A 16407-nucleotide genomic window follows, 5' to 3' on the forward strand; every position below is an offset into this window, starting at 1 on the left:
GTTTGTCGTATTTTTTTTCAATTAAATTTGAAAAATCAAATGCAATTTTTTTTCAACAATCATGCTTTAATTATTTGCGATTAATAATTCATTTATGTGAAGACATTGATCATGTTGATTTCTCACATTAATTTGGAAACATGAATATCAACAACGCAAAGTAATTTCTATAAATCTCCACCAGTGATCATGTTCTCAATTGATCACTGACAAAACATTCCAAGAAAATTGCAATGTCAGGCTCATGGGCTACCCATGTGGTCCTTGGAGGAATTGGTGCCCACAGGCACCACATTGGTGATCCCGGTTCTCAGATTTAGTCCATACTACAAAACACAAAATCTTAGAGATTGTTTCATGTGCCCCTAAATGTATTTTTGATGCTGATAAAAAATGTCTTCCTTCTTTTTCCTCGCGCACCGTGTGTGATATATTTTTGTTTTTATGTTTGACCTTTACAATCTCCCGCTATACAGATTTTCCCCTGCGCTTACTATTGATAGCCATCATGTTTCAGAAACCACCTGTTGCTCAACTTTAATTCATAAGCATCACTTAATATATTACTGTATTACATACAGTAGATCATTTTTATTATAACTTTAGGTGCTAGAGGAAAAAAAGGACGGCAGATTCACAATCGACCAAAAATTTATCGCGCATCTCTCATTAAAAATATTTTGTAAAAAATTGTTGACCAGTGTTATGTAATACATTGACCAATGTAAGAAACGAGCAAGTGTCGACTGGACGAAGGAGATCGCTTTTGACTTGAAATTTCAGCCCAGCCACGTCACCAAGGAGTCCAGATCAGCAATGAACTATCTTGGTCCCCGCACAAAATTACCATAAGTGTTGGTGAGCTGAAGCTCCTTCAAGCATTGAGGCTTGCCATGCAATTAGTGTGACTCATGTGTCGAGGCTTCAAAACGTAGTTCAATCCCCTCTAGCACCACCTAGTGGACATAAGCGCATGCAAGAAAGAGGTTTTCTTGTGCAAAATTTTTCTCGTATTCATTTTTATTCAAAATAGACATTTTTCCAACTGAACTTCACGATCCACTCCCTGAACCGGTCACGTGGTACAGCCGGTTTCGACTGTCATCAACCACGTCGTGTGAGCAGTGATTTTTAATGAATGTCTTGGTCATCGGGCCTGGGTGTGAACAGTGAAATTGAACTCTGCTTTCCAAAAACGGTGATAAATTAGAGTTAACTCCTGTTGTAAACTCGGCCATTAGAAATGTATTTAATTGGGTTGTGTTGGGAGGAAAATGAATTAGCCCAATGATCCAAAAATCCATCCATCCATCTTCTACCGTTTATCAGAGATCCAAAAATATAAATATAAAATACAGTAAGTGTGACGAATGTCAGTGCCCTCCTCATACCTCCAAAATTGTCACTGTTCAGACGACCCCAAAAACGGCATGTTTGGACAACCATTCACATTAAAGTACATCATTAAAGCAAGCAAACCATTTTCAAAACTTAATATCAATAATTTGTTAAAAAACAAACAAAAAAAACCCACACCTGCGCACTGAACAATCGTTTAGATTTTTTGGGAAAAAAACGTACAGTACATGTATGAGGTTTTGGAGAGCGGTCTGCAAAAAATAAACACGTCAGGAATGGGGGAATACTTCAGAGCATTGTACATGTGGGAACCTCGCAGCAAACAAATTGAATTGTAGCCTTTGGGTACAAGGCGAAACATGAACAACCAAGAGGAGTTCAGTTGCCAAAATCAACATTTGCGGATTACAATGCCCTTGATGACTAACATTTTATACAGACAAAATAAACAATACTTTATCAATGTCATTTTTTAATCAAAAAGCTTCAGTGACATTTTGGCAGAGCTTCAAAATGCTCATCACTGCTCCTCGTCAGATTCTTGGCACGTTTTCAGGTGGCATTCCTGGACCTCCAGCTCCTCAGCACTCACCATTGCCGGGTCGATGGCAGCATACCGCGTTCCGTGGAACTGCCGCAAATGAATCTATTGATCGAGGAATAAGGGACAGTAATGATTAGTATCAAAATTATGATACAGAAGAAAAAAGCTACGAGGTTACAATCAAACAGTTACGTTTCTTGACCACAACGACCAGTGACGTAATATTGCCATGTCATCATTCATTTACTGGATGTGGAGGGCTAACAATGTGGGCTTGGGAAACAATCGGTGGTAAAATCCTGTTCACAAATACACTAACATTCTTTCCCACTTAGTGCACAGCCAATCTTCTGCTTCTAGAAATTTGGTCAGATGAAGAAGTAACGGAGTGGCCCAGTAAGACTCCAAACTTCAAACCAATCGAATACATGTTGCAATCAGCTGCAGCAACAGGTTTGCAGGCCACATTTCGAAATCCGCTATTTATTTTAGGCAGAGGAGCAAATAGTTATTTTACTGACGTTTTCGCTCTGAGGGCAGTCCTAATTTTGTTTGGCACCCCTGCTTACAGATTGGGGCTTTTGCATTCAAACGACACCCACATAGCAGTTCGGTTTCCAAATGACAGGCAGTCACACCAACATGACAATTAAGTCTCGGCAAGGCTTCCTTTCACGCCGCCATACCTGGATGTAGAGGTTCACATCGGCACTTCGGCAAAGGTAAGGGAAGTTTCCGCCAGTTTTCAGATGAGCTCGTTTGGCATTTGGAAACAATTTATACATCTCTTCCTTTGCTTCTAAAGACAACGCACTCTGATCAAAAACCTAAGTGGTGTAAAAACAAACACCGTGGCTTGTCAGTCAGAATGAATATGGATTGCCCAGTATTTCAAATTCACATGCATTCCCACTTACATCAATAAGAGTCACAGCAACATCCTTGATTTTGTGTGGCTCCACGTAAGAGTTCTGGCAGTTTAGCGTTAACCTGGATGCCAGCTCTCTCTGGTTTAGGCTCTCCAGCTACAGCACATAAAATACACATTACTTTCATTGAGGACCAGCGAAGCACAAAGAGCATCCCTTACCCTGTCAACCATGAAGTCGATCGCACCAGCCATTTCTGGGTCGACGGGTCCTTTTGCAAAGTTCCCTAGAACAATCTTCTTCAACATGAAAGCTGGAATCAACCAAAAACTAAGCAAAAACAATCCAATTAATTTGTTTTAAGGGCATACTCGCACCAGGACATTTGAGCCGTGCCGGATTTGGCCGAGATTCCGCCTCCCTTTCGAGTCCACTCGTCACACTGCTGTTTAACCTTTTGCCCATTGGCAGGCGAGTGATTGCGCTCGTCATGGAACCTATGCACTATGCAGGTGCAAGGCCCTGTGTCACCAGGCTTGGCATTATGTACGGTGTATCAAATCTATAATCCATAATTAACGGCAACTGTATGACACATCCACACTGCACGCATATGCAATCCTGCTGGCCCTGGTACGCCATTCCCAACCATGCCTGAGCTCGGAAAGTGTTTTGATCTTGAGTACTTGCTCGAGTCTTCCATCCATCCATCCATTTTCTGATTCGCATACCCTCATAAGGGCCACGGGGCTTATTGGAGCCTGTCTCAGGTGTCTTCGGGCAATAGTCATAGTTGCTAGTCATGCACACTCACATTCATACCTGGGGACAATTTATAGTGTTTCATTAACAAGCCACGCATGGTTTTGGAATGTGGGAGGAAACCGGAGTACCCGGAGAAAACCCACGCAGGCACGGGGAGAACATGCAAAATCCACATAGGAAGGCCGAAGCCAGAATCAAACCCTGCACCTTTGCACTGTGAGGCCACCGCGCGAATCAGTCAACCACCGGGCCGCCCTTGCATGAGACCGATTCTAGAAATGTCACAGAGGGCAGTGGTCCCCAACCCCTGGGCCGCGGACCGGTACCAGTTCATGGGTCATTTCGTACGGGGCCGCACAGGAAGAATAAATAACTTACATTACTTCCATTTTATTTATTTCGGAATCTGAAAGGTGTTTTATTTTGAAAAATTACCGGATTCTCTGTTACATCGGTCTACAGTGTGTCACTCTTGACGCAGGTCAAGGTGCGCTTCTCGGTCACGTGATAGGTTACCGCTAAAATGGAGCTAGCAAAATGAGTAAAAAACAAACGTCTTTGGGAAGGGTAAAGGCCCCGGCCAGGAGACAGAAGAGGAGCCTACGACTTTCAAGAAAAAGACGGCTACATTTAATAAGACAGTGTCAGGAGTCCTACTTAAAATACGGATTGATCACAATGGGAGATTCCCACACACCAAGCCTACTCTGCATAATATGCGGCGATGGTGAGTCGTATTTTTCATGCACTTTGTATTTGCGGTGTATCTTGTTTTGAAGGCACGTTTAAACATTACCATAGCGACCAGAGAGTGTTGCGGCGAGATAGTACGTTCCTCGAGTCCTGATTCGTGTTTATTATTATGTTTACAAAATACCACAGTTTTCATGCAGGTCATATCAAATTATTTTGTTATATTTATCCGGTCCCTGAAAATATTGTCTGATATTAAACTGGTCCGTGGGGCAAAAAAGGTTGGGGACCGCTGATCTAGGGCTCAATCATTGCATGGCTTGCCCAGTGCGAGTACACCCTTAATCACATGTTACAGTCTCAAACAGCAAAAAATATTGAGGAAAAACCTGTTCGCTGTCCATGTCTGGTTAAAGATGGAAGTATCGCTGAACGAATTACACAGTATCAAAGAGTGCACCCTGGGGGACTTGCATGAGAACTCTGCAAACTTCTGGGCCAGGAAGCCACCCAAGGATGCACCAAAAAGATGAACCTTGATCAAGTTGAGACAGAATTATCATTATATTTAAAAAAAAAAAAGTGCACATGCGGGAGATAAAAAAACAAAATACAAATTAGATATATCATGCTATGTTTTTATTTACTTTTCACTAAAACGTAAGCAGTTTTACAATTTGTGAACTTTGTCAGATTTATCGAAATCACGGCTGTAGTTTGTGATTGGATTATTGAGGGTTTGTCAACCCACAAATAATGCGAGAATTTAGCTGGCAGGCACTCTATGAAACGCAAAAGTATTCGCACACACAAGCAATTAAAAAGTAAAATTTTCATAATATGCCCATTTGAACAAAAATAGAAAATGACAGAGTTCACAAATCTGTAAATGTGAAAAAAGGTTCATGACATTATACACATTGGTGGGAGGTAAAATGCTTAAGGGTCAAAGAAAGAAACAAAAGCTTACTTTATCTAACTGCAGATGATCGAGAAGTTTCCGAAATCCATCACAGAACTCCATGAGATCCCAGTACACTGGATACTGAAGCTGAAACACACACCAAAAAAATAAAATAAATAAAATACTAGTAACATCGAGAGAAATTGCCAAACAGAAGAAAGGCGGGACGGCCCAGTGAAACAGTGGTTAGCGTGTAGACCTCACAGTACAGAGGTACCGGGTTCAATTCCAGCTCCGGCCTCCCTGTGTGGAGTTTGCATGTTCTTCCCGGGCCTGTGTGGGTTTTCACCGGGTACTCCAGTTTCCTCCCACATTCCAAAAACATGCATGACAGGCTCATTTGAACACTGTAAAAATTGTCCCTAGGTGTGAGTGTGAGCATGGATGGCTGTTCATCTGTGTGTGCCCTGCGATTGGCTGGCAACCAGTTCAGGGTGTAACCTGCCTACTGCCCGAAGACAGCTGGGATAGGCTCCAGCATCCTCCGGGACCCCTGTGAGGATAAGTGGATCAGAAAATGGATGGATGGAAAAAAGGCAATCTGAACCATGGGCTAGATTTTAGCATTTACATGACGGAGAAAGAACCATCCATCATTCCAGGAATCATTCAGGTTTGAGCAGAGTACTGTATTGATATGTGCACCCACTGATGAGTCAAAGATGAGAAAAAAACGTCACTCCCAACAGGCACCGTCAGCAGGAGTGATACATTTCTGTTGAATTCAATAGAATACACTCACAGATATGACCCTGTAGCCCCAGCCCGTCAAAGCCAACATCTGTTGGAAGAACACCTCTGCGGTTCCACTGACAGGCGGAAGGAACATGATGGGGCACCTGACGCTCTTGGGGCCGGCGTCATACAAGGACCACACTTTGCTGTCATCATCATCAACAATAATCTAGAAAGAGAAAAAGAGAAACAAGGAAATGAAAAAATATATACTGTATATATCTTGATACATGATGCTTCAATGTGTGAAACAATTCCATATTCATCATCTACACCGCTTATCATCACTAGTAAATGAAAAAATATTTTGCAGACATGACAATCGCTGTTCAGCAAAGAAAACATTCTTCTTTCATGCCAGCGACCGGTAAAGCAGAGGAAATGAAACATGATTGCAGAATGTTTCATAATCGCTCAGTTCGTCGATCATCTAAACAAATTCAACTACGTTCAGCATTCTAGAAGTAGAATGAACTAGAAGCTGATGAACTAAACAGGTTTTTTTGCAGATTTGAAAAGGACACCTCCATTTCCCACATATGCCCAACTCTACCAGAAACTACCCTATCAACGCCCCCCACCCTCATTCTCTGCCCTACAGATCCACGAACAGGACGTGAGATGGCTCTTCAAGCAGCAGAAGATCAAGAAATCTGCGGGGCCCGACAAAGTGTCCCCCTCCTTCCTGAAGTCTGCACTGACCAGCTGGCTCCGGTCTTCACACAAATCTTCAACAGATTGCTGGAGCTTCAAACATCCTGCTTCAAAATTCCCATCCTGCTTCAAACAGTCTACCATCATCCCAGTTCACAAGAAACCAGCAACATCGGAACTGTCGCTCTGACGTCTGTGATCATGAAGTCCTTTGAACGCCTTGTGCTGAACCACCTAAACAACATCACCGGACCCCTGCTGGACCCACTTCAGTTTGCCTACCGGGCAAACAGGTCTGTGGAGGATGCAGTCAACATAGGGCTGCACTACATCCTCGAGCACCTCGACAGCACAGGGACCTACGCAAGGATCCTGTTTGTGGATTTCAGCTCTGCGTTCAACACCATCATCCCGGAACTCCTCAACCCCAAACTTCTCCAGCTCGGTGTGTCCCCTACAATCTGCCAGTGAATCCTCAGCTTCCTGACGAGATGGACACAACGGGTGAGGCTGGGAAGAACAACTTCATCAACACGCACCACTAGCACTGGAGCCCCACAGGGATGCATCCTCTTTCCGTTGCTCTTCTCCCTCTACAGCAGGGGTGTCCAACCAGTCGGTCGAACGCGAGGTGTGTTGGGGGGGGGGGGGGTTTAAATGACATGAAATGATAGGAAGTCAGTGTTGCTATCGCAGTACACATATTTAGTTAAATATTTAATTATAAAACCTTATACAGTAATTAATATTCATCAGCATTGTCTTTATGCAGCTGTGACAGTGTAGCCTCCATTGCCCTCCAGTGAGCTGCTGGCCAGCTATCCCGCAGTGCGCAGCCAATGTATGATTAGACAATGAAGGAGAAGCCCAATCTCTCTCTCTCTCGTACTTCCCCCAGCCACACTCACACACACACACACACACACACACACACACACACACACACACACACACACACACACACACACACACACACACACAAAAGTGAAAAGTAGCCCTTGGGACAAAAAAGGTTGGGCACCCCTGCTCTACATGAACGATTGCACCTCAACACACCCAGCCGTCAAATTCAAAGTTCGCAGATGACACCAGTCATCTGTCTCATCAAAGACGGCGACGAGTCTGCGTACCGAAAAGAAGTGCGGCAGTTGGAGCTCTGGTGCAGCCAACACAATCTAGAGCTGAACATGCTCAAGATGGTAGAGATAATCGTGGCCTTCAGGAAACATCCTTCACCGCAGCTGCCCCTCACACTATCCAACTGCCCTGTGTCAACCGTCGAGACCTTCAAGTTCCTGGGAATCGCAGTCTCCCAGGACATGAAGTGGGAGGTCAACACCAACTCCATCCTGAAAAAGGCCGAGCAGAGGATATAATTTCTGAGGCTGCTGAGGAAGCATGGCCTGTCACAGGAGGTGCTAAGACAGTTCTACACGGCAGTCATCGAATCAATCCTGTGTTCTTCCATCGCGATTTGGTTTGGGGCCGCCACAAAAAAGGACAAAATCCGACTGCAACGGACAGTTGGGACGGTGGAAAAAAATCATTAGCCCCCCACCCACTCTTGAGGACTTGCACACCGCAAGAACCAAGACAAGGGCATGGAAAATCCTACTGGGCCCCCGCACCCTGCCCACCAGCTTTTCCAGCTACTCCCCTCAGACAGGCGCTACCGACCCATGCGCACCAAATCCAGCAGACATTTAAACAGCTTCTTCCGTCTAGCCATTAACTTAAACACTAACCCAAATCGACCTGTATAGTGGCTCTTTGTAATTTTGCACAACCCTATGGAACAGCATTACCGTAATAATCATTGTAGCTCCAGCTCTGTACTCACTTGAACCACTGTCACTGATCAATATTCCACAGCACCAGACACTTTAAAGCGCTCAAGGACATCTGCATAATTGCACACTTGTTGTCCTACAAATACTGCTACCGGTCACTTTAAAATGGTTAAATGATTTTCTGCACCAACTGTACAACTGTTATAGTATTGTATTCTACCATTGATCACTTTAGCTCTGCTTGATACTTTGCACATTGTCTCACAGTTGTCATTGGGTGGTACCACCGCGCAACGACGTTAAACCTGGACAAATTGAACATTTATTAAATGTAAAAAGGCTGAATGTAGAGTCTACAAAGAAAAAAACAAGGGGAAAAATATATGGTAGCAATGAGGGTGCCAGTGTCTCAAATACAATTGTTACTGCTTTGTGCTGGATAGAGACGTTGTGCATTGCAGCAATGAAACACCCTCCTGAGAAAATCTTCTCCAAAACAGGGCAGATCATTTTCAACAGAAGAAACTGGATCAGGTCCTCAAACCAGAGGCCCTTATCTCTTCTCAATGTCAGTTTGAACTATACAAAAGTTATCCGGATGCAGTTTTTCCTTTTTGTTTTACCCATGAGCATATTTTGTCCTGTTTTGTGTTTCGGGACGATTTGGTGTTGTTTCACCTGAAATTATTAATTCATTCATTTTTCGAACCGCTTGATCCTCACTAGGGCCGTGGGGCGTGCTGGAGCCTATCCCAGCTTTCTTCGGGCAGTAGGCGGGGGACACCCTGAATCGGTTGCCAGCCAATCGCAGGGCACACAGAAATGAACAACCATTCGCGCCCACACTCACACCTAGGGACAATTTTGAGTGTTCCATCAGCCTGCCATGCATGTTTTTGGAATGTGGGAGGAAACCGGAGGACACGGAGAAAACCCACGCAAGCACGGGGAGAACATGCAAACTCCATACAGGAAGGCCGGAGCTGGAATTGAACCCAGTATGAAGTCACGTTGACAGCACTGTGAAGTCAACGTGCAAACCACTCAACTACCGGGCCGCCCCACCTGAAATTAGTTTAGCTAAAAAAAGTTGATCACTTAAATGATTAAAAGTTAAGTTGAACATAATTAAGTTAATTTTTTTGGACTATACTTTTTATGTAGAGCAAATACAGTTCCAATTCCGCTTGAAGCTGGGATGCGGTGTTAAACAAATAAAAACAGAATACAATGATTTGCAAATCATGCTCAACCCCTTTTTAACCGAATACACTCCAAATACAAGACATTTAACATTCACACTGCCAATTTGTTTTTAGCAAATAATCATTAACTCTGAATTTTATTGCTGTCACCCTTTCCAAAAAAGCTGGGACAGGGTCATGTTTACCTTTTTTTTGTGTGCTGGTAAGCGTGTGGGTGCATGTGTTCAAAGTATTGAGATAGACGCAGTTCACTTCCTAAAGGTTGAAGGACAGTCTTCATGAGCACTTGATGCTTTGAAATAAGGCCAGTATCGGCCCAATACATCCATCCATCCATCCATTTGCCGCCGCTTACCCGGGGTCGGGTCGCGGGGGCAGCAGCTTTAGTAGGGAAACCCAGACTTCCCTCTCCCCAGCCACTTCTTCTAGCTCTTCCCGGCGGATCCCGAGGCATTCCCAGGCCAGCTGGGTGACATAGTCTCTCCAGCGTGTCCTGGGTCGACCCCGAGGTCTCCTGCCTGTGGGACATGCCTGGAACACCTCACCAGGGAGGCGCCCAGGAGGCATCCTAATCAGATGCCCGAGCCACCTCATCTGGCTCCTCTCGATGTGGAGGAGGGCGGCTCTACTCTAAGACCCTCCCGGATGACCGAGCTTCTCACCTTATCTCTAAGGGAGAGCCCGGACACCCTGAGAAAACTCATTTCGGCCGCTTGTATCCAGGATCTCGTTCTTTCGGTCACGACCCATAGCTTGTGACCATAGATGAGGGTTGGGACGTATATCGACCACTAAACTGAGAGCTGAGCCCTTTGGCTCAGCTCCTTCTTTACCACAACAAACCGATACAAGGTCTGCATCACGGCAGATGCTGCACCGATCCGCCCATCGATCTCTCGCTCCATCCTGCCCTCACTCATGAACAAGACCCCAAGATACTTAAACTCCTCCATTTGGGGCAAGATCTCCTCCCCAACCCGGAGGGGGCACTCCACCCTTTTCCGACTGAGGACCATGGTTTCAGATTTGGAGGTGCTGATTTTTATCCCAACCGCTTCACACTCGGCTGCGAAACGCTCCAGTGAGAGTAGGAGAGCCCTGCTTGAAGGAGCCAACAGTACCACATCATCTGCAAAAAGCAGAGATGCAATACTGAGGCCACCAAAACGGACCCCCTCAACACTTCGGCTGTGCCTAGAAATTCTGTCTATAAAGTTATGAACAGAATCGCGACAAAGGGCAGCCTTGGCGGAGTCCAACTCTCACTGGAAACGATTCCGACTTACTGCCGGCAATGCGACCCAAACTCTGACATCGGTGGTATAGGGACCGAACAGCCCGTATCAGGGGGTTCGGTACCCCATACCCCATATCCTTAAAAAAAAAAAGAGTATGTTGGGGTGTATATCACTGTTGGGATAGAATATTGCCTGTGTCGGGATATACATGTGTATCCATATCACACACCTCCTCTTGACGCCAAATGTATTACTTATTAGGAGCTCGCTCTGAGACAATTGCTCAACGAGGCAGCCTCAGGCCTCGTCTCAGTGCATAGCCTACTAGCGGCAGGGTTACCAGGTGTATGCCATGCACAAGACAAAGGAAAAAACAGATAAACTTTTCTTTCAAAAACAAAAAGACTGGCACACCCTCACTACCTGTGCCGAAACAACTTTGAGACGAAAAGGTGGTTAGAAGTGATGAAAGCACGCACACAGAAAAAAAATAAATACCCCGGGCAGTTTACCGATATTCAGTGCAGTCGTGTTTGAAAATCGAGGATTGGGAAAACGTGAGAAAAGAACTCCTGAAGAACCATCACCATTGGCTCGATGGACAACCAAGAGACAATGATTTTCAATTTTGCACAGCATTGAACTATTCAAACACTTATCAGCTCAACTCTTTTTCCTCCATTACACAAAATAACTGTGACTTGCTAAATCGTGTGGATTATCATCCTTCAATAACTTGATTTTAAGAAACCACAGTTTGGAAATTAACTGTCATTGATATCACTAAAACAGAGAGGAAAGACAATTGAAAAAAAAAATTGCCAGCAACATTAAAACTCCGGTGTTTGATCAATAAATCATATCTGTGTTCGAATTTGAAACACAGTGTACACTTACTCTTTTCAGGGGAACTGTGCTTCTGAACCAGTTATAGTCTGGAGAATCTTTGATTTCTTCCATCTGTTGAACACATTCAGAAGAAAGAAATCAGAAAACCTTTATTTGTTTCATAATGGAGAAATTCCTAATTTACAGCAGCAACATTGAAAGGGAGAAAGTAGAAGACAAAAATTATATAAATAAAAATAAAATATAAGCATATTAAAAATGGGTGAGTGGGGTTGAGTCCATCATAGCTGTTAGCTTAGCTAGCATTATCCTGTTGCCCACCTTGTCCAGAGTGTCCAGGGAAATGAAAACTTGAAAACTACAAACTGCAAAATTACAGCCATATGCCAGGTCTAGACAATGGCAGCTTTTTAAAAAGCCCTAAAAATATATTAAATTCACAATTGAGTTGAATGGCCCATTCGAAAAATGAATTGCCAACTTTGGCAATCGTTTGGGTTTGCAAAAAAACAAAACAAAACAGAATAATAATTACCGGTAATATTAGTAATAATGATCATTTTTAAAAATGGAAGGGGGAGGTTTTCATGGGGTCATGTGGTCGAGGCTGTGGGCCGTCAGTCACCTACTGCTGATCAACACCACAGGTTGTCCAAAGCACTTTATTTGAAAAAATATCTTGAGTGTACACCGGCGGCACGTCATCTTACAGAAATGTTTTTCTTTTTATTAAGTAACTTACTTTCATTTCCAGAATCTTTCACCCTACCCTGGACAACGGCAGAACTGAGTATGGTTTTTAGCTTTTGGTAAAGTTTTAAATTTACACATGTTCTGTTGTGTCCGCTACCTTGCGCTATGCTAACCTGAGAGAGTTCGTATTTCCAGTCCAGGATCCAAGTTCACAAACTCCCTTTAAGGCGTTTATATACTGCCTAGTTTGGCTATATTGATTGATTACTGGCGGCCCGGTAGTCCAGTGGTTAGCACGTCGGCTTCACAGTGCAGAGGTACCGGGTTCGATTCCAGCTCCGGCCTCCCTGTGTGAAGTTTGCATGTTCTCCCCGGGCCTGCGTGGGTTTTCTCCGGGTGCTCCGGTTTCCTCCCACATTCCAAAAACATGTATGTCAGGCTGATTGGACGCTCTAAATTGTCCCTAGGTGTGAGTGTGGGCGTGGATGGTTGTTCGTCTCTGTGTGCCCTGCGATTGGCTGGCAACTGATTCAGGGTGTCCCTCGCCTACTGCTCGGAGATGGCTGGGATAGGCTCCAGCACCCCCCGCGACCCTAGTGAGGATCAAGCGGTTCGGAAAATGGATGGATGGATGGATGATTGATTACTTGACAGTTGAACTGAATGTTCACTCGCCAGCTAATGATTCCCATACAAGCACAAACACTACCGGGTGTTGCTCTCGAAGAATGCACTTCCCTGGACAGTGTGCTCTCCCCAGTGACAGTGCACTGCAAAAGTATTGGAACGGCAGTCTATTTCTTTGTTTTATTGTGTACTGAAAACATTTGGGTTTGATATCAAAAGATGAACATCACATAAAAGTTGAGAATTCCAGGAGAGAAAACTAATCAGGAGAAATGTCATCATATGAGAATGATCCAAAACACACTGCCAACACAACAAAGGACTTCACCAGAGAGAAAAAGTGGGCGGTCTCAGACTGAACAACTCAATCACCGTAACCCCCCCCCCCCCCCCCCCACCCACCCCAGAACTAAAAGAGAGAACTGAAATAAACTCAATATGCCACAGTCTTGTGAAGCCACTGGGTTGCAGCAGGCTTGATGCAGTTATTGCAAGTAAGGGTTATGCCACCAAATATGAAATGTTATTCACTTTAAGATAATTTAATAATAATAATAATTTATTAAACTTCAAAACTTCTCAGTGGCTGAGGAGATTTGTTGCGTTGAAGCTCGTTTAAATTTTTTCCCCTTCCTTGAGGAGTTTTTGCAGAAAACCTGGTGTAGAAACAAGGCAAAATGTCTTCCTCTAAAACAGTGAAGAAATGCCACGTGGCAAGCTGATGGTGTGGTTTCGATTACCAAATTAGGTGCATGACGCCAAATTCATGATGACGTGTTTCATTTATGGAACTACAGTATTTTGTTAGTTTGGTTTTAAAATTTTTTGGATTAAATATCAATGGACTGGATTACGAAATTCTGAAGTGTATAATGAGCATCATACTCTATGTTTTACCAAACAGAATGATTTGCAGATAACATTTTTATATAAGTAATTATAGACAGACAGACAGATACCGTCACTTTAGCATTTTGAGTAATTGCTGAAAAGTCATCCGTTTACTGCCAAAACACTGGAGTAATTCAAATACATATTGACAGAGAAAAATAATTTGAAGTACGACATGTACATACGCAGCATCAGTTCACAATCACGGCACTTTCACAAACATTATTTATTGCTGTACATGTCTATGGTATTTTAAATTTAGACTAAAATACAAATAATACAAAATAACACGTAAAGAATATTGGAGGTTGGTCGCCTGTAATGCAATGCCTATTGAGCAACTGCGTAACACAGTAGCAATGCAGAGCCAACAATGTAGTTTGTCCAATGTGCCGCAACGCTTCACAAGTCGTCATCTTCCCATCATTACTGCTCAGCATATCTTTACCAGTTCCGATCGATTCGTTGTATTGTTTAATAAAGTAAAGGTGAAGAATTTCAAAGAGGCTCGAAAGGAAAACGTTTGAACATCACTACCAATAATTACTGAAATACAACCAATTCAAGAGTGAGTACAAGAAGGCATAACTGCAACGTGTATTTATTAATTATTGTTTTATTTACTTCATTTGTTGAAATGTGGTAAATATGACATGTTCTCGTTTGATGCAACTATGTTCTCGCTCACCAATAATAGAGCCACCAGTCACAATCATAGTGTTATTTTTTAAGGTACATTGAGTGGTGAGTGATACGAAAAATATTCGACTCATATACGTCATGTTTTTGGCTAACTTACAGCATTATTACACCATCGTTACCTATTTAAGGCATTCAGTTTTTAACAAATGTGAAATGCAGCAAAACAAGGTTATCTGCCGTACGTTGATTTACCGTTTGGTTGCGGGTGTTCGCTAACGCGTCCATTTCAAACAGTTTAGTCGCCCACTTCGTCACATGACTTGAATTTGTCAGCTTCCGCCATATCTTCCGCAAACAACATCGTGCTTTGTCTTTTTCTTCGTTAAGGTGAATGGCGCTTGGCAACCAGGTTAAACCCAAATTACCGCCACCTATTGGACTGCAATGTAAGTGTGCAGCCCGTCTCTCTCTCTCTCTCTCTCTCTCTCTCGCTCTTCTCTCTCTCTCTCTCTATCTATCTATCCATGTATCTATGTGTGTATCTCTCTCTCTCTCTCTCTCTATCTATCTATATCTACAGTATATCTATATCTATCTATCTATATATATATCCATCCATCCATCCATTTTCCGAACCGTTTGATCCTCACTAGGGTCGCGGGGGGTGCTGGAGCCTATCCCAGCCGTCTTCGGGCAGTAGGCGGGGACACCCTGAATCAGTTGCCAGCCAATCGCAGGGCACACAGAGACGAACAACCATTCACGCCCACACTCACACCTAGGGACAATTTGGAGCGTCCAATCAGCCTGCCATGCATGTTTTTGGAATGTGGGAGGAAACCGGAGCACCCGGAGAAAACCCAGGCAGGCCCGGGGAGAACATGCAAACTCCACACAGGGAGGCCGGAGCTGGAATTGAACCCGGCACCTCCGCACTGTGAAGCCGACGTGCTAACCACTGGACTACCGGGCCGCCCTCTATATATATAGATATATATATCTATCTATCTATATATATATATATATATATATATCTATCTATCTATATATATATATATATATATATATATATATATATATATATATATATATATATATATATATATATATATATATATATATATATATATATATATATATATATATATATATATATATATATATATATATCTATATATATATATAGATAGATATATATATCTATATATATAGATATATATATAGAGATATATATAGATAGATAGACATATACACACGCACACGCACACAAAGAGAGGGCGAGAGAGCGGGAGAGAGGGAGAGAGAGAGAGAGAGAGAGAGGGCGAAAGGGCGACAGAACAACGTACACACACAAATTGACAGTAACTTGTTTCTCTCTTCTTTATTTGACGTTGATAATGAGAACCGCCATCTGACGGCAAAGGTAGCGCTGCAATTTTTACATGATTTAGAGTCGTTGTTGAAGCAAAGTACCGGGAGAGCAGTAATGCGCCATGTACCGTTGACGCTGCCGAAAATACGACAGAAGAAGAAGATTAAGCCCAACGTCATTCAGGACTTGTTCCGCCCGGAATATCAGCATTGGATGTGGCGCTGCATGTGAATTTGAATACAGTATCGTCTTATTTTACAGCTATTTAAATTTACCATAATGTTGCTACGTGCCATGAAGTGTTGTGAGGAATCATTTGAAGTCGTGTTATAATTTTAAATTAGTTTCTCTCTGATATATCTACTCAGCTCGCGATTTTTAGTTTACAACGCCTGCCAATTCACAGGAGTATCTCAGGTGTGTTATGTGCTACATTGACAACTTTCATTGTCCTAACACTGTACAGTGTTCGGCGTATTGTCTACTGTGTCATTGTCGGTCTCATATTGTGGATGCA

General features: G+C 43.2%; 2 protein-coding genes across 6 annotated transcripts in view; one reads left to right on the forward strand and one right to left on the reverse strand.

Moving 5' to 3' along the window:
- Positions 1 to 1002: 1002 nt before the first annotated feature.
- Positions 1003 to 14907, reverse strand: spg21 (SPG21 abhydrolase domain containing, maspardin). Of its 3 annotated transcripts, none has more exons than XM_086106220.1 (9): positions 14771 to 14907; positions 11714 to 11776; positions 5937 to 6098; positions 5201 to 5281; positions 4620 to 4765; positions 2994 to 3102; positions 2821 to 2928; positions 2590 to 2730; positions 1003 to 2005 (listed from the first exon to the last, which is right to left on the reverse strand). In XM_086106220.1, the coding sequence occupies exons 1-9, from the start codon at positions 14801 to 14803 to the stop codon at positions 1880 to 1882; spliced, it is 969 nt and encodes a 322-aa protein (XP_085962346.1). In that variant the 5' UTR covers positions 14804 to 14907; the 3' UTR covers positions 1003 to 1879. The 3 variants fall into 3 exon arrangements, with proteins under 3 accessions (XP_085962346.1, XP_085962348.1, XP_085962347.1); XM_086106222.1 differs by lacking the exon at positions 14771 to 14907 and adding an exon at positions 7714 to 7932 and having other exon boundaries at positions 11714 to 11782; XM_086106221.1 differs by lacking the exon at positions 11714 to 11776 and having other exon boundaries at positions 14771 to 14889.
- Positions 14895 to 16407, forward strand: part of efl1 (elongation factor like GTPase 1) — a 72082-nt gene continuing 70569 nt past the window's right edge. For 2 of the 3 annotated variants that reach the window (XM_086106215.1, XM_086106217.1), the window contains exon 1: positions 14895 to 14964. In XM_086106215.1, coding sequence (XP_085962341.1) covers positions 14910 to 14964 — 55 coding nt within the window. In that variant the 5' untranslated portion in view covers positions 14895 to 14909. Of the gene's footprint in view, positions 14965 to 15888; positions 16308 to 16407 lie in introns of those variants that run through there. The other variant, XM_086106216.1, reaches the window with a different exon arrangement.

This window comes from Hippocampus guttulatus, chromosome 3, assembly GCF_054856545.1.
Source record: "Hippocampus guttulatus isolate MCC_2025c chromosome 3, RoL_Hgut_1.0, whole genome shotgun sequence".
Classification (NCBI taxonomy): domain Eukaryota; kingdom Metazoa; phylum Chordata; class Actinopteri; order Syngnathiformes; family Syngnathidae; genus Hippocampus; species Hippocampus guttulatus.